This window comes from Arachis duranensis, chromosome 5 (genome assembly GCF_000817695.3).
Source record: "Arachis duranensis cultivar V14167 chromosome 5, aradu.V14167.gnm2.J7QH, whole genome shotgun sequence".
In the NCBI taxonomy this organism is placed as follows: domain Eukaryota; kingdom Viridiplantae; phylum Streptophyta; class Magnoliopsida; order Fabales; family Fabaceae; genus Arachis; species Arachis duranensis.
In genome coordinates, this window is record NC_029776.3 from 10,261,657 (window position 1) to 10,285,382 (window position 23,726).

Below are 23,726 nucleotides of genomic sequence, written 5' to 3' on the forward strand. Positions count from 1 at the left end.
AATAACACCAGTTTAAGTATAGCCAGTTTACTTTATATTATATGTTTTGCATATGAAGATTGAATAATAACACCAACATGCGTATTGGAAACAAGTTGATTGGACACCGTATGCCGACCCACAACTGGAGGGTCTAGTTCTATGTGCGTTTGCTGAGTCTGACCACACGGCGGCAGTTGTCTGTCCGGTGCTTTGCTTTGCCATTGTTGAGTGGCATCAGGTGGACCAGGTGGTGCGGCAGTTTGGTGGCCTGCAGCACATCCCGACCAGGCCATTGGACATCGACAGCATGCACAGATGGATAGTAGATTTGGACGGGTCGAGTGGTTCCCACACTTGCTTGGGAAATGGCATGAGTTATGGGATCAGCGAGCCGACCATCGTCTACACGTCCATCATTATATAGACATGCGTCTTTCATTGCCGTATATGACTTGGTACCTACAGTGGGCACACACGAAGTTGTTTGGTCAAGGTGACCAGCACCTAGTGCTGGCGGGGTATTGCCAGAGGACTTGCATATATAGCATCCACCAGGTTGTGGAGTCATATGCTGATGCAGATACGATAGAAAGAACGACCATGCCTCCTTTGTTTCACCCTCGACAACGGCAAACGCAATAGGCAAAATGTTTGAGTTGCCATCATGAGTAAAGTGTGTGTCATCAATAAGTGTGTATATTTACCATATTTACCATATAAGTGTGTGTCATCAATGAAAATTGGTGGCTTGCAATGCTTGAAAACCTCAGTACATGATGGAAACGTCCAAAACACCCGATGAAATATGACGGAGTCGGCAGAACCAAGCCAAGGCTGAGTGACAATGCAAGTTGCACCCAAGTACCTACAAACAAATTCTCAATAAACATTACGTATACCGTTCTTGTCTTAATAACGTATAACCACAGGGAAGTAATTCTTACCAGGCAAGTATATTTGCATACGAACAACCAACGAGAAAGCTCGTTGTATGACTCCTTCCAATCCCCATATATGCTAGTAATGACTCTTTGTTTTGCAAGTCAAATTTTTCTGTAGGACGCCTTGTAACCGAAATGATTCTCTACACCTCCTTGCAGAACCCTGATGCTTATTGTTGGATCTGCTTTTACCATTGTGAAAATGTGTTGTGAAATCACCTTCGAATCGAATTGACGATGGTTTTACCCCCATTGAAGTTTGCATGCATTTGTGAGGACCAGTGTATCTCCTCACCTCCCACTTTTCTACCTTACGGCGATATGATATGTGTATGCTCCAGTTACAACCGGATCCGAACTGGATACACTGTACATTATAACTCCACTGGTCACTACATACTATTTTGTACTCCACAACCCTCTTGATGCTATACGTCTTAACAGCCAACATTACTTCTTCCTTGTTCCGAAAATATTGTCCAACCTCGAACTCATTCCTTGGATCCTCTTCAGAGCCTCCCTGTGTAAAGGACCAATCAGACGTCATTGCATCGAGGTTCAACCTAGAGAAGTGTTCCAGGCAGTCATACGGTTGCGAAATAGCGGATTATGTTAGAGTAATTTGTATGTCACCATAATAGTTCATCTCTTCTTCCTCGTCACCATCATCAGGAATTTTGGCTGATTCTTTTTTAGCATCGTCGGGGTTAACTTCATACTGATTCATCATCGAATCCCTAACAGCAGAACCCTCATGACTTTCAACGCCATCATCCAACTCAGCATTGTCGACTTCAACATTATACCCTTCTTGACTACCTTCAGGAGCCATATTCAGATCCACCATCGTCCGTCTGATATTTCATCTAACAGGCCCACTCAACGGATTATCGTCGACAGTATCCGCAGACGATTCTCGGCCACTCAAATCGACGAGGAACACAGATAACTCCAACAGATGAACATTTGTCCAGCGATTGTGCCAAGACCGTATAAGACGTACGTCCTCATCGTCACACAGATGATACTTGATTCAAAAGGCCATAAAGTTTTTCTCACAAGCATGTTCAAGCAAATATATCATCAACAAATACAACATAGCTGTGAAATACCTTTTATAAATTAAACTACCACCTATTTCGGTTGGATATCTGTAGTAGATTTTCTTCACCTTCTTTGTCTCTTGCATCCCACGGAAAATAATATCAGATTCTTCAACAACTCTAAACTATTGATTTCCGCTATTAGATGGATAAATATCGGTTGGTTCGATCTAAAAACGATAGAACCTTCTTCATCATACACCATTTCTCCATCGTAATGAATGGATAATAATGGATTTCTTGCCATTGTAAAAATAAAAAAAAAAAGAAATCTACAACAACCAAAATGATTGTGGAAAACAAAGTCCGGTGCTCAGCTTCATTCTCTAACTCGCATTTATGGTGGGAAGTTTGCCTAGAGTTCGCCAGGATGTGTGGCTCGCCGGGGAGTGCGACGAACTCTATAATTTATAAAAAACGTATATTCCGGTAAATAAAGTTTAAAACTGAATTTGGTGAAAATAATCATTTTTCATAAATTATGAAAAAAATTCCTTATTTTTATAATTGTATTAGAATAGATTAATTGTTTATAAACATCCTACACACTACTAGAAAAATTATTTTTAGTGATCATTTATTTTATTTTTAGTGACAATAAAAATAATTACTAATATATATACAGATAATTAGAATGTCGTCTTATCCCTTGTCATTAAAAAGTTTAACGATAATAATATAATTAACCGTATAAACTTTTTGATAGTTGCAACAAATAAATAATTATTATTATAACATGTAGTAATAACAGAAAAATAATTATCATAAAATATAAATTAAATATATAAGTCAAACACATTAATTGATATTCATTCTTCCAGATGCACTATAAGCACAAATTGTAACTCGAATGCGTATAGTCGTATACCACGATATTTACAAGCCTTATCTGACACACTAATTGATATTCTCGTATTCACATGTCTATACATACATGATACATGTAATTTACATTATAATTAGTCTTCTAATCAATGTCGAGTAAGCAGACATAATGATGAGGTTGTTATGTGCAAGAACAGTTATATGAAATTTTCAAAGAAAAAATATAGGGAACCAACAATATTTTTAAATAAGATGTGAATAATGTGAATTAATAGGATTAAAAAATAAATTTAATTAGTAGCATTAAATTAAGATATAGTGTATTTTTATTTAATTAGTGGTTGTTCATCTTATTTAAGATAGTCATTATTTACCTAGCATTTCCTATTATCAAATTGATGAATGACTGTGATTAGATCCAATTTGTCTCTCAAAATAAGGACACCTCGTCAGGATTGTCTTATTTATGAAAGAAAATACTGCCTTCCGGTTCCACACTAAGAAATAAGAATACCCACTAAGTATTGATTTGATCCATCTTAATATTAATTTGTAAAACATATGTAAATTTTTTTTATCAACTTTTCGAAAAATGAACGAGTGTCTTGTTAATTATCCAATTCTCTTGTTTCAAAGTCTAATTAGTGTAGAAGAAATAACATGCATGTTTCATTCTTAAGATAGGAAAATAATCTTACAATAATTAAATGAAAATAAATTAACCCCCTCCTTCTCTCTCTCTCTCTTTATTTCCAAGTTCAAATTTATTCCATTATTAATTAGAGAGAGAGATAGCAAAGTTTCCATTCTAGCAACTTTAATTCACGAGCATTGTTCATTCATTTCAGTACTCGGATTTAGGTTTCTTGAATGGAACTACCACGGCCCTTTATGATTATCATTACTAGTAGTTCCGGCGGCATTGCCCTGATTAGGCAATAATAACTCATCAATTAAGAAATCATCATCGTCATCATCATCAGTTCCAACAGTGAGGTCACCAAAATTGTCAAGATCACCAAAATCCACTGAATCAGCGAAATCTCTAAACCCAAATAATTCTTCATTAGCTTCAGCCGGTGGAACCACCAACACGTTCTCATTACCAACAGGAAACAGAACCGACCCGTTACTCTTATCTTCAAAGAACAATCCTCCAAAAAAATCATCATCCGGTTCATCATTAGGAACAACAACATCTTCTAAATTCTTCTGTTGTTGCTCTGCATTAAATAACAATTCATCTTGCACACTGCTATCAACTTCACCAGAAATAATCAGTGGCTGCACCGCCACTGCTGATGGAGGCGCCGGTGGTGGCTGCGACGAAATTGACACTTCAGAGCGGCGGGTTCTTATTATGTTGTTTCTAACCGCCTTCAACTTGTCGTCAACATAGGTGACAAAACGGTCCAACTCATCATCGCTAAAATCAGTTATAGGCCTATGTTCGTTATAGATTTTATGCAGGAAGATGGCCATCTCTTTCTGATCGTTAAGTTTCTTGAGCTTCTCAAGTTGCTTCTCCATCCAAATCACCTTCTGTTGCCTGTACTCCTGATGAGTTACCATTCTGCTCGACCGCTCTGGCTCCGGAATCTCCTCAAACCTCTCCACGATCTCTTTAGCCTCCTCCACTGACGGCCATACTGTAGGACTCTTGTCCCCTGAACATGTTAGTTTATGTCAGAGATATAATTAGTCATCTGTCAATATTATTATTTGTTGTGGGTACTTAATGAACAATAATTTATATTTATATTTACAAGAATTTTGTATATAAAAAATAAATAATTTGTACTTATATTTATTAAAATGTATCCATATAAATTAGTAAAATTATTCATTAAAACTAATTTAGTATTTATACTGATTAAATAATGACAAACATATTAAAAATTGCTAACCCTCAAAATTTTCTTTTTTTTTTATGAACTTAACTTTTTAAAGGGTGAAGTTGATATAATTTGTTACGATTTAAATCTATATTCAAATGCAAATTGAAATTGTACCTGGACCAAAGATGGCAATACAAGCCTGAATGTCACAAAGGATGGCGAGCTGCTCCAATTTCTTCAACAATCCAGCACGTCTCTTTTTGAATGTAGCTTTCCTTGAATTCATATCATCTATAAGTTGTAGTTTCACCCTCCTCTTCATTTTTGGGAGTTCATCATCATTGTTGTTGTTGGCTGCCATCTCATACTGTCTTGCTAGTTCTGCAAATGACACCCTCCTTTCCTGGGGAGCGGAAAACAGGTTAAGACCGTTGTTATCCATCAAACAATGCTGCAAAAACTAACACAAATGGTGTGTGTATGTATGTATGTTTTTTTATGGTGGTGTTCTCCCCACACTGATCTATTTATAGAGATATGAAATTCTCATTTTCTCTTTTTTTTTCATTGGCATTAACAACAGTGTTGACACAGCATTTTCTCTGATAATATTTTAGAATCTAAAAAATAAATGTTTTATTCAAAAAATTTTGGGTATCATATTTAAATTTGAGATATGTTATACATATTTTGTAGATTGGTACATTTTTTTTTGACTTCTAGAAGATGTTTTAATATTAGAGAGAGAAAATTTTAATGCTAAAGAAAAAAACTATCTTATATTTTTTTTAGGATTTAGTTAATTTATATTTAAAGTGTATAATAATATATTTTTTTAAATATAAAAATTTTATTTTTCAATAATTTTTATTTTTTTATGTTTTTAAAATGCCCCTTTAAAACTCATGACAGTAAGATTTTTTAATGATTATACAAGAGGTGTGGTATATGTATTTTTTCTCTTCCAATTTAAAAGTTATTAGATGGTGCATAATCAAATATTTAAAGTTACATGAAATTGGTTAAAGTACTAACCGTCTTTGAGTGAATGCAAATTGATTTTTTTTTAATTTTTTTTATAGTGTAGTTGTTAGTTGTTGGTTGACTTCTAATTGTATAAGAGTCTCGTTATTAAAAAGATAATGACTTATTTGTACGATGTGTATAATGAGTTATATGAGTTACAAAATGAACATCATTTATAATATTTAGAATAATCATCTGCGTACTAGGGATAATAAATATCTCATGTCATAAAACCACTCATCCCAAAAACTTAAACTGATTTTGGAATTCTTGACCTTTTAGATCTAGAACTCTAATTCCATGTCATAATACCACTCATCCCAATAACATTAATAATTAATTTTTAATACTCCTTAAACCTCCATTGTACGCATTGTACAGATATTCTATTGGCTCCCCATACTTTTCTATTGTATAATTAACATTTTCGGAAGTGATTATACATTTGCTGTCCAACAAAAAAAACGACCTCATTTAATGAGTTTAGCATCATACAAAACGTAAAATTTATGAAATTAATTATAGAAAAGCATTGAATGCAAAAATAAAGTGTTTTTCATTAGAAATAATTACATATTAAATAATGAAGAGTATTAGAAAATTATCAAATTTTGTTATTTGTAGTCATTAATTAGTTATTATTGGTGATTTTGATGGTGTGAGATTTCATCCAAAAATATTAAATTACTCACTTTGCTTTTGTTGATTAAGTGCCAGCCAAATTTTAATAAAACTGCTGGCTCCGTAAACTTTTCCTTAAAGAATTTTAAAAAAATTGACCAATTTTTTATATATATATAACATGATTATAATTTTAAATATAATTTGATATAATTAACTTTGTTTGACCATTTAATATGATTAAATTTTGCTTTTTTTCCTTATAAATAGAAAGTATTTTTATGGTTGATAGATATATAATCATTCAATTCATATTTTTTTTATCGATTTAAATTTAAAAAAAAGTAATTTTATGATAAATTATTAATATTTTTATAACCTAAAAATTTAAAATTTGATTCTTATTATTTGCAAAAAAAAATTTGGACAAGTGGTTTCATAATCGTAATTAACTTAATAAATCTTTAATTGTAAGTCTTGTTAGGAGGATAATTAGTTAATTTTTGTTAACAATTAATAAATTTTATTAGAAACAGAAAAAAGCTTCGTTTCTCTCTCAACCATTAATAATTATATTAATTTAGTACTATTCTTAACAAAAAAGAAAGAGAAAAAATTTCAGAAGGATTAAATATTCATTTTGAAATTTGTATTTAATCTAGTAAAATTTAAAAGATGCATATTTTAATTCCTACTTTTAGTTTGTTCTATTAGGCTGCATTTGTTTTTAGGGACATGACACTAAGACGGAGATATAGTGACACAAAATCGTGTTTGATAAAAGAGACATGGACAGAGATATTGTATCCAGAAATAGTATATTTTGTATCCATCATGACAGAAAGAATATAAAGACACTAACAAGGGATACAACTTATTTTTTTCATTATTCTTGTTAATTTTTTATAATTATATTTTTTTATTATTATATTTTTCTTTTCAAAATTTTTAAATTAAAAAAATGAGAATAAATTGAATTTTTATAATTTGTTCTAGTTTATCACCAAATAGAATACAAGAATATAAAATTTTGTATTTCTGTCCTTTGTTACTTGTTCTCAGTGTTTTGTCTTATCTTTTTCTTAGAAACAAACGCAGGCTTACTTACTAATGTGATAAATTAAATGCTAATAATGTATGACGTGTAACACTTAATTAAATAAACTAATAACAAAGATTAAAATAAATATTTTTAAAATTTACTGGATACCAAAACTTTTAGAGAAAAAAATTTATAACAACTAAAATTTAAAAAAAATGTGTCAAAATATATCACTAAACACTAGTTAATTTTAGGAGTTTGGATTGAATTTTCAAAAGGAGTATTTATTTTTTCCCTCTTGTTTAAGAGGACTTTTTTTTATTAGAAAACATAATTTTGTATTTGAATAGAAAATACAATATTGTATTTGATAGATATTAATTAATTAATATATTTTTTATTTTTACTTTTTAAAAGAGTAAGATATTTCTCACATAAAATAAAAGAGATTTTTTTCTTTCATTACAAGATTAATATTTATTTATTTGAGAGAATATTTTGTTTAAAATTTTTAAAAACCTCCACAATATATTTTATTTATGACAATTTAAAAAATCTTCACTAATTAAATTTTGGAACAAAACTTAATTTTTTCAATTTTTCAAAATGTGAGACGGGGTTAGATGAGAGAAAACTTTAAGTTTTCTACTGTCATTTTCGTTGTCATTCTCGCTGTCATTTCTGTTGCTGGCATTGTCAACACTGTCGTGTCCGTTGTGGTAGAGAGTTTTTGGATCGAGCCACCTCTTATATTAACGCATTTTTAGATCTGTTCTTCTATACTGTTGTTGCTGTCACAGTAGAATTTTCGCCGCCGTTGTTGCTGTCGCCGTTTCCGTCACCACTGCCATTGTTGTTGCTGCCGTCGTTTCTACCGCCGTTGTCGTGGTAGAACGCTTCTGAATCGAGCCACCTCCTCTGTTAACACGTTTTCAGATTTGTTTGCTTCCAAACTTCTTCGACACAACTTTCTCTCTCTTCATATTTCTCTTTTGAGTTGCCGCTGATACTTTTTCTTTGCTATTAATTTGTTGATATCTCTTCTCTATTAATAAATGTTATTTTATTTTAAAAAATTTTATTTGTCTCTTTACATTTTTTTGTATTTTTATTATTTTGAATTTGATTATTTGTTATGATCATGATTCTCTATTTCTCTTTCTAATTATGAATTATAATTACTTAATTAATTAATTATTCTCTTGTCTTATTAATTGACATTTTGATTGTTCTTAAATATATAAATTAATTTTCTATTTTTTAGAGTATATTGGTCTTTACGAATTACAATATATACTATATACTATACTGCTACTCTTTGATTTCGATTCTTAATATGTTAATTTCTATATTTTCATTTATAATATATAATATATAGAACACTATTTGTATAATCAGAGTATACTCTTCTTATATAAGCTCTGATTTATTGTGTGTTTTTTCGTTTATTCTATGCAGTACTAATTTTGAATGGGAAAGTATGAGGAGTCAATGAAATATTTATACAATGTGTACAATGGAGGTTTATGGAGTATTAGAGATATAATTATTAGTGTTATATTTTTCTATCAGTTGAAGTTTTTGGGATGGGTGGTATCATGACATGGTATTAAAGCGCTAGATTTAAAAGGTCAAGAGTTCGATCCTTGGTGAACCCAAAAAATTAAATTAATTTTTTGAGAAGATGTTTATTATCCCTTGTACTCGAATGGTTATTCTAAATAATCCATTTTGAATTATTACTTCAAGAACATTATATTTGAACAGATTGTGGTTCTGTGTCTGTCATGGTATACGGTGATCATGACAAATCAGCCCTGATCACTTATCCGGATTTAGCGCTAAATTATCCAATTCTCTTGTTTCAAAGTCTAATTGGTATTGAAGAAATAACATGCATGTTTTATTCTTAAAGACAGGAAAATAATCTTACAATAATTAAAAGAAAATATATTAATTAGAGATAGAGATATAGCAAAGTTTCCATTCCAGCAGCTTTAATTCATGAGAATTGTTCATTCATTTCAGTACTCGGATTTAAGTTTCTTGAATGGAACTACCACAGCCCTTTATGATTATCATTACTAGTATTTCCGGCGGCATTGCCCTGATTAGGCAATAATAACTCATAGAAATCATCATCAGTTCCAACAGTGAGGTCACCAAAATTGTCAAGATCACCAAAATCCACTAAATCATCGAAATCTCCAAACCCAACTAATTCTTCATTATTAGCTTCAGCCGGTGGAACCACCAACACGTTCTCATCACCAGCAGGAAACAGAACCGACCTGCAACTCTCATCTTCAAAGAACAATCCTCCAAAAAAATCATCATCTGGTTCATCATTAGGAACAACATCTTCTAAATTCTTCTGTAATTACTCTGCATTAAATAACAGTTCATCTTGCACACTGTTGTCAACTTCACAAGAAATAATCAGTGGCTGCACTGCCACTGCTGATGGCGGTGCCGGGGTGGCTGCGACGAAATTGACACTTCAGAGCGGCGGGTTTTTATTATGCTGTTTCTAATTAACAGCCTTCAACTTGTCGTCAACATAGGTGAGAAAACGGTCCAACTCATCATCCCTAAAATCAGTTACATGCCAATGTTCTAGGGGTGTGAATGGGTCGAGTAACACCCAATCCTAAACCCAATCCTAAACCCGACGAAATCTATATACTTTCTGGCCACGATTATTCTGGATAAAAACCGGGTAAAAACTGTTATATTACCTTGATAATTTTTTATAAGCTAACATGTGAAAATATTCAAAATTGTAAGACTCTAACTATTATTTGACATGGTAAAATTCACTTAGAAAAATATAGTAAGAACCAACTCTTCTCTAAAATTAAAGCATAACCATAATCAATACTAATATTGTCTAATAACACCAAATATTTAAATCAATACAAATAAAACAATATTATGCATTAGTCTAAAGTCTTATGCATTTTAAACATAAAACATTAATTTATAGTCTTATAATAACTAATAACACAAAATATTAAAGTTTACAATACTTACATTTCACATCAGAATAATCATCATCTATCACTATAATACAAAATATTAATTGTGTATGATGACCGAGTCACCGAATTGAGTTCGGGTGATCCGAGCCATAGTTCAGACTCGACCCGAAATAATGACAAGTCTATTTTTTAAACCCTTACTCAACTTTAGATCCGATAAAATCACACTAAATTAGCTCCTAGAATATTCGAGATTGTACCAATCTTCAAACTGGACCGAACTATGCACAGACCTACTATGTTCGTTATAGATTTAATGCATGAAGATGGCCATCTCTTTCTAATCGTGAAGTTTCTTGAGCTTCTCAAGTTGCTTCTCCATCCAAATCACCTTCTGTTGCCTGTACTCTTAATGAGTTACCATTTTGCTCAACCGCTCCGGCTCTGGAATCTCCTCGAACTTCTCCACAATCACTTTAGCCTCCTCCACCGACGGTCACACCATAGGACTCTTGTCCCCTGAACATGTTAGTTTATCTAACACATAATCATTTATGTGTCAATATTGTTATTTGTTTTAGGCCTTTGGTGAACAATAATTTACATTTATATTTATAAAAATTTTGTACATAAAAATAAATAATTTATATTTATATTTATTAAAATTTATACATATAAATTAATAAAATTTATTTGTTAAAGATAATTTAATATTTATATTGGTTAAATAATGACAAAAATATTAAAGAAAGTTTTTTGGTGTGGATTCAATATATTATTCATATGTGTGGATTTTAGGTGGAAGAGTTCACAATAAAATACGTGTGTGTGAGTTTAAGGTGTAAATGAAAAAGTAATCCGTTTTTTTTTTTGTATAACTTTTTTTTTAGATTTCTATAGGTGAGGTCTTTTTATTGGGTTGGTTTAAGAGGCTTGAATGGATGCATTTTTTTTTCATATATATTAAGATATATTTGCCTAAAAAACCTATGAGTAATGCTAGGGGCCAGCAACTTTTGTGATTGATAGCCATCAAATAGTCATCAATGATGATTTAATGGTGTGAGATTGGTGTGAGATTTCATCCAACGACTCACCTTTTTCTGCTGGTTACATGCTGGCCAAAATTCAACAAAACTGCTGGCCCCTAGACTTTCCCAAAACCTATACCCAACTCAGAAAAGAAATGTTTTTAAAAAACAAAAAGAAGTTTAAAAAGATTTTATTCTGTGACAAAAAATAGAAATTAATGTTGATAAAAAGAAGTGAAAAAGGTCTCTCACACATATGGATAATATATTGAATCCACACCATAACTTTTTAAATATTAAAGATCGCTGACCCTAAAAAATTTCTTTCTTTCTTATGGGCTTAACTTTTTGAAGAATGGGGTTGAAATGATTTGTTACAATTTAAATCTAGGTTCAAATTGAAATTGAAATTGTACCTACAAAAGATGGCAATACAAGCCTGAATGTCACAAAGGATGGCGATCTGCTCCAACTTTTTCAACAACCCGGCACATCTCTTCTTAAATGTAGCTTTCGTTGAACTTATATCATCTATCAGTTGTAGTTTTACCCTCTTCTTTATTTTCAAAATTTCATCATCATTGTTGTTGTTGGCTTGGATCACTGCCATCTCATACTGCCTTGCTAGTTCTGCAAATGACACCCTCCTTTCTCAAAGAGTGGAAAACAGGTTAAGAAAGTTGTTATCCATCATGCAATGCTGCAAAAACTAACACAAACAGTGTGTGTATGTATTTATGTTTTTCATGGTAGTGTTCTTCCCATATTGATCTATTTATAGATGTAATAAATTATAATTTTCTCTTTCTTTCTTATTGGTATTAACAGTGTAAACCCCAATAATTAATAAATAATTAACTAATAAATTAATTATTAATTAAAAAAATTAGAAAATTAAATTTTATAGTTTAATGAAGTAGAAATAATTAAAATATGAGTTTTGACACTGATTTTAAAGATATTGGCCCAAAATCGGACTAACGGACCAAACCGGTTGAACTAGATTCGAACCGGACCCAAGACACATATATAAGGACCAATCTTTAGTCATCTTCATTTCGTTCATCATTCTTTAACCGAATGAGAGAGATTACCGTAAATCCCTAACCCTCACCATGTTAACTTCTGTCGCCCGTAACTTTCAATCCAGAATTTTGATTGACGAGCCGTCAGCGACTACGTATTTGTCTCAGAATTCTCTTCAATTCTATCGGAACAAAGTGGTAAGAAATTGGTGTTTCTCTTCTAGTTCTACCTCTTCCCAATTTCGTGATTTTAGGGGGTTTGAGTATTGAGAAATTAAATGATTTTGATGGTTTAGGTAAACTCTAGCAGCGGATAATCACTGAGTTTTGTCCAATAGATCTGTGGGTAAGGTAAAAAACTGTTAAACTCTTGTAAATCATTGAATTAGTGAACTCTATGATTATTATAGTGATATTGTGTAAAATACATTATGTTCTAGTTGATTTAAAGTTCAATTGGGCAGTTTGGAACGAAATCCCAGTAGTTAGGTTTGAAGAATTGACGTTTGGAGACTTGGAGCTTGTGAAAGGAGAGGTTTTTAAGTTGTTCCGAACTTAGAGAGAAATCGACTAAGATATGGTTTTAGTTTTTCGTAGTTAATGTTTAATGTCACGTGAAAACTTAGACTAGAAGACCTTAAGATAGGAATAACTGAATAAATTCTTGATGGATTGGGTATATGGTATGTGATGTGTGATTCAATTTTGTAAATGGTTTAATATTGGAGTTGGTTGGTTTTGAAAAAAGATTTAATATTAGAATTGATTTGATTTTGAAATAATTTGATATTAGGAATGATTTGAATAATTGAGAGGTGTTTGATTTGGGGGTTGGAACTCTTAAGGGGTGGCAAAAGTCCAAGTTTTAGAGGAGATGCTGTTGAAATTTTTATGAAAATATGAGACTTCATTTGAAGTTGTTATTTAGAAAGATTTATATTTTTAAGGATTTTATAATTTGATTTTGAGTTATTAAGAAAAGAATTACATTTTGAGTTTGAATTAATTAGAAAGAATTAATTATGTTTGAGTTGGGATTTTTGGTAGACAGAATGAGAGGTATGAAGATTATGATTAAATTTGAATAAATATAATAAATGAGACATAGTTGAGGATGATTGATGACAAGTATGTCTGTGTTTTCTCTCTTATTGTAAGGGTTACAGGGCACCTAATACCTCTAATGGTGGCAGGGCACATAATCCCTCTAATGGTGACAGGGCACGTATTCCCTCTAATGGTATTGATGCGCAACAGAGAGACAGTGTCTGGGTTAGCTACCGGACATGTCGGGTTTGACTTTATAACCGACAAATGAGACTCATCAGCCATAGGACAAACATACATCATAGGCATATGCGTGTTTTGTTTGAGTATGCATTAATTGGGCTTGCTTATGTGATTATTATGCTTATCTACTATATTTGCTACTTGATGTATCTATATTCTACTTGTGTTTGCTTTATCTGTATTATTTTTCTGTGCATCAGAGTTTTGGACGATTGGAGGAAGGCGGAAGTTAGGGCTTAAGTTAGAAAGGAATTAGAAATAAGAACCTTAGATAACCTACCCTGTTTATGGTTTTCCATTTATAAACTTTAAGTTTTAAACTTGAGTATCGGAGTTCTAGGATCGCCTCTGACTTTTCCGGGACCTTATATATTATCTATGTGGGCACCTTTACCATACTGAGAACCTCCGGTTCTCATTCCATATATATTTTGTTGTTTTTCAGATGCAGGTCGAGAGGCACATCATTGAACGTCTGGAGACCCTCCTTACAAGCGAATAACTATCTTTTGGACTGTCATATTTTGTTTTAGGCTATGTATATATGTTTATAAAATCTCCACATGTATATTTTGTATTTTGTCCCTCCTAGAGGTTGACTTGGAGATACATGTGTTTATTTTGTAGTTTGAGTTTTATTTTGGGTTGTATATATATAAATATATAATTATATACTCTGGCCGGCCTTAACTTCGCAAGTCGAGTCTGGAGCTTGATATCTGTGTTTTGGAACTCTGATATGTACATTACGTTTTCCAGCTCTCATTGATCTTGTCCATTCTGCTTACGCTTATACGCACGAGTGTGATACGATTTTTTGTTTTCGCTTTTGATTAGCTTATTCTTCTAGGCTCCTTATTATAAAATTATTTTCAACTATATTTATTTAAGTCTTTTCTTTTAGAAGTCATAATACCTCGTCATCTCTGCTTTACGACTTAAGCGTAAGGCTCTGTGTGGTAGGGTGTTACAAACAGCATAGTTGACAGAGCATTCTCCCTGATAATATTGTAAAATCTGAAAAATAAATGTTTTGTTCAGAAAATATACATATTTTGTGGGTTGGTATATTTTTCTTTTTGATTTTTAGAAGATGTTTTAATATTAGAGAAAAATTTAATAGTAAAAAAACCGTCCTGTATTTTTTTTAAGAATTGGGTTAATTTGTATTTAAAGTGTATAATAATATATTTTCTTATGTTTTTAAAATGTGCCTTTAAAACTCATGATAGTAAGATTTTTTTTTATGATTATACAAGAGGAGTGATATATGTATTTTTTTTCTCTTTAAATTTAAAAGTGATTAGATGTTGCATAATTCAAATATTTAAAGTTACATGAAATTGGTTAAGGTACTAAATAGAAAGGCTAACTATGCATTCAGAAATTAACTGCCTTTGGATGAATGCAAATTGAACTTTTTCCAAAATCTTTTGTATCTTCTAGTTGTTAGTTGTTGGTTGACTTTTGATTATATAATTAGCAGTTTTGGGAGTGATTATTATATTCGCTGTCCAACAAAAAAAGACCTCATTTAATGAGTCTAGCATAGTATAAAACGTGAAATTTATAAAATTAATTATAGAAAAAATTATAGAAAAGCATTGAATGCAAAAATAAAGTGTTTTTCATTAGAAATAATTACATATAAAACAATTTTAAAAAAATTAATGCACATACAAAATATCAGTCTATAAATTAATTATTATATTTATGTATAAATATATATATAAGGGTAAAAAACCATAATAAGCCAACTGGCTCAAAAAATTACGTAAATACGCCAAAGCAAAAATCGTTTCAGCAATAAGCCAGATCGCATTTTTATATAATTCGAACCCGGTTGGTTCGAACTCTAATTGTTAGTAAATCGAACCAGGTGAGTTCGAATTAGGTTTTGTTGGTTGGTAATAAATCGAACCAGCTTGGTTCGAATTAAGAATGAACGTAATTCGAACCAAGCTGGTTCGAATTATAGAGAGAGACGGTTTCCGTGTAATTCGAACCGGGCTGGTTCGAATTACACAAATCATAGTTCGAACCAGACCGGTTCGAATTAGTGTGAGACTGAGCTGTATATATATGGTTCCAAACGTGAATTAGTATCATTAGAGGGAGTAGGATGGCTAGTGAGGAGAGTTTTGTGGTTTTGGTGCACCACAGAGGATCTGTTAATAGAAAAACTCGTTCCGGAGTAAAGTTCACAGATAAGAATCCGCTATGTATTGTCATAACATCTACGACGAGTTATGATGACCTTGTTAGCGCTGTACTAATGAAGCTCGGTCTGGAGGGTGCGAAGTGGGTAAAGAAGTTTTTCTATCGCATTCCAGTCACGGTGCTACAGAATACGGTGAAGTATGATTGCTTCACGATTAATAATGATGTGGACTTGCAAGTAATGTTTCTTTGTCGGCGGCAGTTTCCGGAGGTGAGGACACCGGAGTTGTTGGCACGGCTGGTTGATGTTGTATCCAGCTCCGGCGGTTCGAACAGGAATACGAACACTATAGCGAATCCAGCAGGTTCTAGTTCCCGGCCTGCCGTTGCTTCCTCGTCCGTCCCTGTGTACGAACCAGTGGTCCAACATGTCGCCTCCCCATCTTTCGCTGTTGACCTCAATGGCACCGAAGGCGACGAGGTAGTGGAAAGGGAAAATTTGCCTAACGCTTTAGTGGGAGTTGCACCTGTTGGCGTAGGAGACGGTTTTTTGGACGATGAAGAGGAGGATGACGTCGAGCCGGATATGATTGACGATGATAGCGCTGATGATATTGGAGCGACTGGGCCTGCATTGGAGGTAGGTGGTTCTAGCTCTGGCACACAGCAGTATCCACCACATTTTTCCTCGTTGGACTTGGACGCCATGAGACATGAGGGGGTTTTAGGGCACGCTGTTGGATTCGGAGCTAGAGATGCGGAAGGGACTACTGGTCTGACAGAGTTCCAGGTTGGTCAGCAATTCCAGGATAAAGATGAGGCCCTTTTAAGTGTGAAGACTTACAGCATCCGGCGAGGGGTACAGTACAAGGTGGTGGAGTCCAATCACCGCCGGTATGTGGTCTCACACTAATTCGAACCGGCCTGGTTCGAACTATGATTGGTGTAATTCGAACCAACCCGGTTCGAATTACATGGGAACCTTCTCTCTCTATAATTCGAACCAACCTGGTTCGAATTACCTTCATTCTTAATTCGGACCAGGCTGGTTCGATTTATTAACCGTAATTCGAACTCAGCTGGTTCGATTTACTAACAAATAGAATTCGAACCAAGCTGGTTCTGTCTATATATTACTCATAATGGTATATACTTTAAATCTCTTAATAATAAATGAAAAGTTATTTATAAATAAGATTGAATTAGATTTTCTAAAAGATTGACATTAAGAAAACTATTTTTTTATATACGGTATCTTTTAACCTAATAGATTAAGGACTAATTCATCGGGGATCTAAACTTAACGTTGACTAATGGGTTGCTACTGTAGTGCCTGAAGCAGCTTCGGCACCATATTGTATGACTCTTTCCAATCCCTGTAGATCTGTGCAATTGCTTTCTTCTTCGCCATCCATACCTTTCTGTAGGAGGGTTTGAAGTGATAGCTCGCCCATACCACACCTTGCAACACTGAAATGCTGATGGAAGAGTTGGACTGTATCAATAGCAATATGATCCTGCAGATGAGACTGCTGTCTAACTGACGATGGTCTTGAGACATGGTGAGTTCTAAACAACTGTACACTCCACCAACCCTCCGAACCTCACTAACACAACAAAATAGTATTGGTTCAGTCATATCTCAAACCTACTTAATATATTGCACAAAAGTACTCAAAAGCACAATTAAAGTTGAACTTACCAGTATCCGAAGTTCTGTCGAAGGGCCACACAGAGGCTCCATTGACACCCATTTGCAGCTTGCCGGCACTGCACATGGTACTTTAATCGGTCCGATTCGATCACCCGGTACTCAGCACTCCTGCAAATACTATAGTTCTTCACACCCTGTAGCACTGCATCTCGGCATTTGAACCTATGGCCGACCCGAAACTCTACCCCACTGTCCAAGTTGTAATCTTTTTCTCTTGTGTTAGAAAATGGAGTCCTCTCATGCATGGCGTCAAGATCCAGACTATGATAGTGACTTGGCACTGCCGATAGCGTCGGAATTGGGTGAGGTGGAGGTAAGACATGGTGTGCCACAGTCTGGGCGAGCGTCTCGGGTACAAACTCCTCCTCATCGCCCCTTTCGGAAGAATCACTGTTGGCACTATTCGCCATGTATTCTTCGTTTAACTCCTCGTCGCCCTCCTCCGCCTCGTCAACTGGAATGGCGAGATGGATCGGTGGTGGTGCAAGAGGTCGATCGTCCTGGACATTGGTCGAATGTACAGAACCACCACCACCAATATCTCCAACTTTGGCGTAAAGCTCCATCACCTGTTCCGCCATGATCCTCCCATGGATGTCGAACATGAGTCGAACATGCTCGTCCCCTAAAAGGCGAAATTGTCGAAACCGGAAAACTCTATTACCCATATTTGCTAGCAACTTATACCCTATCCTTCTGACCTCCCTCGCTTCTATACCACCGAAGTTGCTCAATATCAAACTCTTCAACTCTGACAACATACTTACACGTTGAGTGCGCAACAGTATCGAATTCTCACACTCAAATGTCACCCCGTTGTCATTATTTCTCATACGACAATTGGGATAAACACACACAAGTACACAACTATGTATACGCTGTTACTGGCCATTGTTGCATTATTTTTGTGAGAAAAATGAGATAGAAAAAGATATGAAATGTGTGTGAAGAATGTCAAAGATTACACATCTCGTTTACAGTGTAAACGATATAAGAGAGGAATATTTATTTCGGTAAATATTTTTTAAATTATTTATTTCAGTAATTATTATAATTATTTGTTGAGTTAAGAAATTAACTAAATTAATTTGATGATGATAAATATTATTTTTAGTGGGTTAAACACTCAATTAGTTTTTTAATTGTGCTTGATAAAGTGTTGCAGGCTAAAGAAAGAATATTGCAGCAGCCCAAATAGGAAGAAAAATCAAATCAGAAACAAAGTGGGCTACAAAGCACTAAAAGCCTAAGGTTGTTAAGCAATAGATTTTGTTGGGTTGAATGAAAATATATCTAACCCAAGTCCAAGTTGACTCCATCAAGCTTCTCATCTAAGATTGAAGACTTCCCTCTCTCTACTTGCTTCGGTCAGCATCAGAACAAAAGAGAAAAAGAGAGCTTTGCTCTTCTTGTACTTTCATCAAAAAAGAAAGAGAGAGAAAGGTAAATCACAAAAAGCTAATGTCTAATCACCCTAATCAAAGCAAGCTAAGCTATGTCAGAGATGGTCATGCCATGACTCACATCTTAAAAAAAGGGTTAGCTACAAAGAAGAAAGAAGAAGAAATTAGAAGTCAGGGCAAAATCAGATCTTAGATAAATCAGAAAGATCTTTCCATTATTGGTACCCTAAAGTAACTTGCTGAAGCTTCCTTTTTCCTCATATCCATTTCTGGTAAAATGAAAAAAATGGATGTTATGGAGTTTTGTTGTGGATCAACAGTCAAGAAAGGAACTTGGAGCCAAAGCAAAAATAAATGGTTCATATCTTTGAAGATATTGAAAAAAGGATGAAAGAGAAGATAAAAGGTATGAATGCATGAAATATGAAATCTTTGCTACAATCTCATCTCTCTTTTGCGTAGCTGTTGCTCTGTTTTTGTGAGAAGAAGTCAACTGTGTAAAGCAAGCCTATGGTATGAAAAATTGAAATAATACAAATAGAAAAATCACTTCAGTTTGAAGTAAGGAGAGAAAACCAGAGTTTGGTAAGTGTGTTCTGTGAAGAGATCCCTAAAGAAGTTCCTCTACTTGGATAGTGCTTTCTTTTAAAGAAGCATTCGGCCAAAATGAAGAACCAACTCAGAGACGTGCAAGTCTGGTTTATCACATAGCAAAGAGGTTGTTGATGAAGTCAATCTCATTCATGTTTTACAAATTGTAATTCTCCTTTTTAATGTTTATCTTTCTGTAATTTCTTGAGTGAAAAGGCATAATGAGAGAGTTCAAGTAAAAGCCATGAGTGGAAAAAGGCTGAGTGATACACTTGAGAGAAAAGCCTAGAGTTATTTTCAGATTTCTTTAGGTAAGTTTGTGTCTTGTATCCAGTACCAGTGAGGTACCCCTTTCTTAGTTGGGTGAGCACTAAGAGTGAAGAGTTAGATATTAGCATAGCCAATATCAAGTTAGGTTAGAACTTGAGTGTGAAAGGATTGTGTCAATCCTGTGGAATTGGTGTATGTAATACATTTAACTATAGTGGAAATTCCTCCATTGTTATGGAGGAGACTGGATGTAGGTTGCATAGCACAAGACAACCGAATCAAGATACATGCTGGTGTTAGCTTCTCTCTTCTCAGCAATGTTCTGTTTTCTAATATTCATGAGACAAAAATAAATTGTCTCATAAATTTTTGCTGCTGAGTTCAAACAGAATCAGAATTCAAAGTTTGCATTAAAGGATTATTTCAATAACTTAAAAGAAAGACATAGATTCAACTCCCATTCTCTAAGCCAACCACAACCTTCATTATTTTATTTATTAAAACAAAAAATTTGATAAGAATTAAAATGAAACAAAAAACTGAAAAAGAAATTAAAGAATGAATTTGATGGGTGGACGTGGACCACACATCAGAGTCAGATGGATTTGGCTTCAAAGTCAAAGTCAAAGTTTACCACCAGTAATCAAGCATCCTGTCTCATACCGTCCGATGCAAATCGGACGGCTAATATTCACTTAAAAAGAGTGGGCTGAGACTCACGTGAGACTGGAAAACGAAAAGCTGAGAAGATAGTAGTGAAGTACACTGTACAAAGTACACACCTCTGTTGTTCTTCCCTTTTCCCTTTTATACGAGGAAAGCCATTTCACCTCTCGCTTTGACATGTTAAGTTGAGTGAGTTCGTCTCTTAATTCAGCAGAGTATTGTAAGTGAGGTGCTTTCTCCCGAATCCTTTTTCTCCTTCATAGGTTTCATCCATCATGTTGCTTTGATTATTTATTATCTTGCTGCCTCTTTCAATTCGCTTCATTTTCCCATCCAGAAAGAAAAATAAAAGTACTGATGCTTTTTTTTTAATCTCTCTCTGGATTTATGCTTCTTTGTGGTTGGCAAATATGATCTTCTTGTTATGGTCCTCAAGATGTGATTGATTGTATGCCTTTCTATATAAAGCCGGATTAACGACCACAAAAAAAAAAAAGGATTCAGAGTTCTTTATGAACTATTAAAACTCAAGTTGATTCTTCTGAATTTTGTTTTGGTTGCAACAAATCATGATTATGTAGATTGACAGGCTCTCTTTTATTCCCTTTTGTGTTTCGCTTTTTTATTTAATGTTTTTTGAGTACTTATGAAGCAGCTATTGTCTGCAGAAGTTCTATATGGCTAACGACGAAGATTCAAGTTCAAGGAACTCAGGTTTCTCTCATGCTAAGCTCAATGAGAGAATTCTTTCTTCGCTCTCACGGAGAACTGTTGCTGCCCATCCCTGGCATGACTTGGAGATTGGTACATATTATTGTGCTTCAACAATTTCTCTTTAGTTTCAATAATTGAGGTGTGGGATTACCGAAGAGCATTATTGTACTGTAGCGGTATCTAACTGAAAATTCACAAATGTTTCTGTATGTCCAGGCCCAGGAGCTCCGGTAGTTTTCAACTGTGTAAGTTTTGAAGTCTTCCATAACTTAAATTGAGAAAGCTTTTTATTTTCTCTCTTGAATCAGTTGAATAGTTTATCTCTATTTTTATGGCTTTCCTATATATGGCTATCTCCTAGCACTACTGTTACATTTATGATCATAGATTACTCTACGGCTCTACCAAACTCTCGATGCTACTGTGTTTTCTAAGCAAAATAAATGGATTTCCATGACAGGTGGTTGAAATTGGCAAAGGTAGCAAGGTTAAGTATGAGCTGGACAAGGCAAGTGGACTTATAAAGGTGTGGTTCCCATCTTTCATTGCTTAAATTGTTCCACCGTACGTGTTGTTTCCAATTCAGCACTTTTAGTTTGTGGTTGTTCATGTTCTTTTTAGTATATCATGCAATCATTTGCCGCCTTACTGTACATAGTTACTTAGCAAGTGCTTGTCAAAAAGGGATACTTAGAAAGTGCTGTTGTATATGATTGATTTTTTCCATGGATATACCAAAGCATAACTAATTCATCAGTTGAATATCACAGGTTGATCGTGTTCTTTACTCGTCAGTTGTATACCCACACAACTATGGTTTTATCCCAAGGACCATTTGTGAAGACAGCGATCCAATGGACGTTCTGATTCTGATGCAGGTAGTAATGCTTAACTTTTTTGTTCTATATGTTTAACAGAAAAATGTCTGTTTTCAGCCAAGATTTGAACTGGACTAAATTTGAAACTTACGCTTTGTAAAGGAGCCTGTGCTACCTGGTTCCTTCCTGCGCGCTCGTGCCATTGGATTGATGCCCATGATTGACCAGGTGAAAGTTACCTCCTTCTTGCCTGCAAACTAATAATTTGCTTTGTTTTTGTAGTCTTTACTGTTTGTTTGGCCGATTAGCTGATTGGTTGCTTCTCATCTAGTGAATTGAACATAAAGTCTAAGTGGTTGTCCTTTTTTTTTATGTCCTTATGACCTCTGTATGGTGAAAACATTGCCTTACCTTGTATATTTGATGTAACATGATGAAATATTTTTCCATTAACCTTTCTAATCCCATAGCTTTATCATGGGAGTGGTATATGATTGAATTAGTGCTCATTTCATCGTAACAACAAAAAATAATTGAGATATACAATGAAAATTGTTTAATATCATATTAGTGAGCCTCAGCATGATTAGAGTGATCCTATTAAGACTATACATCAGATATTGTGGTTAACGAGCTGCCGATAACTTTTGCTCATTTTATTTATGACTCACATTTGGCTTTCATTAGTGTACAAATTTGAAAAATATCTTGTTTCCAATAAAGGGGAACATTTGGAGAAAAGATTTTAATGCTTATTAACGATTTTTTTGGCAGGGCGAAAAGGATGACAAGATTATAGCAGTTTGTGCAGATGACCCAGAGTTTCGCCATTTTACAGACATCAAGCAACTCGCTCCACATAGGCTGGCTGAAATCAGAAGATTCTTTGAGGACTGTATCCTGTTATTTACATTCAGGATATAATTATGCATGCCATTCATTCTATAGCTATTCATAATATTTTCTGGGTGCCATTGGATAAAGTCTCCCCTATGTTTCTACAATCCATAAAATTCCTCCTTTCAATGTTATCATACCACATACCCAAGTTAGCTGTAAATCCTTAGAGTGCCTTGTCAGACAAGAAGAATGAGAACAAAAAAGTTGATGTTGAAGACTTTCTCCCAGCTGAAAATGCCATTGACGCCATCAAGTACTCCATGTGAGCTATTTCCTTTTGCAATACTACGATTTCCTTCGTCTTCATATTCTTGTTGTGTATCTGGTGTTTGATTCTTGTCACCAATGTTTAATGATGCTTGATTTATTCTAGCTAAGCAGATTTTTTCCCCTTCTTTTTGGTAGGGATCTTTATGCTGCTTACATTGTTGAGAGCTTAAGACAGTGACTTTCTTGGGAAACTGACCGGCTGATTACAATGATATCTGAAATACATTCTAGTATCTACTATGCAAAATGCGAATGAGGGTCCTCAAACATTCTGATCTCTCTGTAATTTTTGTTGTCGCATTTGTGCTGCTCTTACGCCACTAGTGCAACTTTCCATGTCTAAAATCTAATTTTTCTGATATTATATGGTTGCGGTTATACTGCTACCAAATAATGAGCTCATGGGTCATGTCCCTTATTATAGCCCTGTATTCTGCTGTCGTGGATATTGTTGTTTTCACCACGCATCACGCGCTCATGCGAAGTTGCCAATGAATGAATCTACGTCTTGGCTA

The 23,726-nt window shown here is 34.1% G+C and overlaps 4 protein-coding genes across 6 annotated transcripts; 2 read left to right on the forward strand and 2 right to left on the reverse strand.

Moving 5' to 3' along the window:
- Window positions 1-3,526: 3,526 nt before the first annotated feature.
- LOC107487931 (MADS-box transcription factor PHERES 2-like) lies at window positions 3,527-5,163 on the reverse strand. Its single transcript, XM_016108628.3, has 2 exons — window positions 4,864-5,163; window positions 3,527-4,518 (listed from the first exon to the last, which is right to left on the reverse strand). Exons 1-2 carry the CDS (start codon window positions 5,129-5,131, stop codon window positions 3,728-3,730), a joined length of 1,059 nt encoding a protein of 352 aa, XP_015964114.1. The 5' UTR covers window positions 5,132-5,163; the 3' UTR covers window positions 3,527-3,727.
- A 10,664-nt stretch (window positions 5,164-15,827) lies between these two features.
- LOC107487930 (uncharacterized) lies at window positions 15,828-16,778 on the forward strand. The gene has a single exon (XM_016108627.1). The coding sequence runs from the start codon at window positions 15,828-15,830 to the stop codon at window positions 16,776-16,778; it is 951 nt and encodes a 316-aa protein (XP_015964113.1).
- Window positions 16,779-17,186: 408 nt separating this feature from the next.
- Window positions 17,187-18,412, reverse strand: LOC107487929 (uncharacterized). Its single transcript, XM_016108626.1, has 2 exons — window positions 17,568-18,412; window positions 17,187-17,472 (listed from the first exon to the last, which is right to left on the reverse strand). Exons 1-2 carry the CDS (start codon window positions 18,410-18,412, stop codon window positions 17,187-17,189), a joined length of 1,131 nt encoding a protein of 376 aa, XP_015964112.1.
- Window positions 18,413-20,578: 2,166 nt separating this feature from the next.
- On the forward strand, window positions 20,579-23,726 carry LOC107487965 (soluble inorganic pyrophosphatase). 3 transcript variants are annotated; one of them, XM_052261580.1, is made up of 9 exons: window positions 20,579-20,738; window positions 21,178-21,313; window positions 21,440-21,468; window positions 21,684-21,749; window positions 21,994-22,101; window positions 22,204-22,269; window positions 22,816-22,936; window positions 23,122-23,203; window positions 23,347-23,726. In XM_052261580.1, exons 2-9 carry the CDS (start codon window positions 21,187-21,189, stop codon window positions 23,387-23,389), a joined length of 642 nt encoding a protein of 213 aa, XP_052117540.1. In that variant the 5' UTR covers window positions 20,579-20,738; window positions 21,178-21,186; the 3' UTR covers window positions 23,390-23,726. The 3 variants fall into 3 exon arrangements, with proteins under 3 accessions (XP_052117540.1, XP_015964148.1, XP_015964146.1); XM_016108662.3 differs by having other exon boundaries at window positions 20,579-20,729; XM_016108660.3 differs by having other exon boundaries at window positions 20,597-20,734; window positions 21,173-21,313.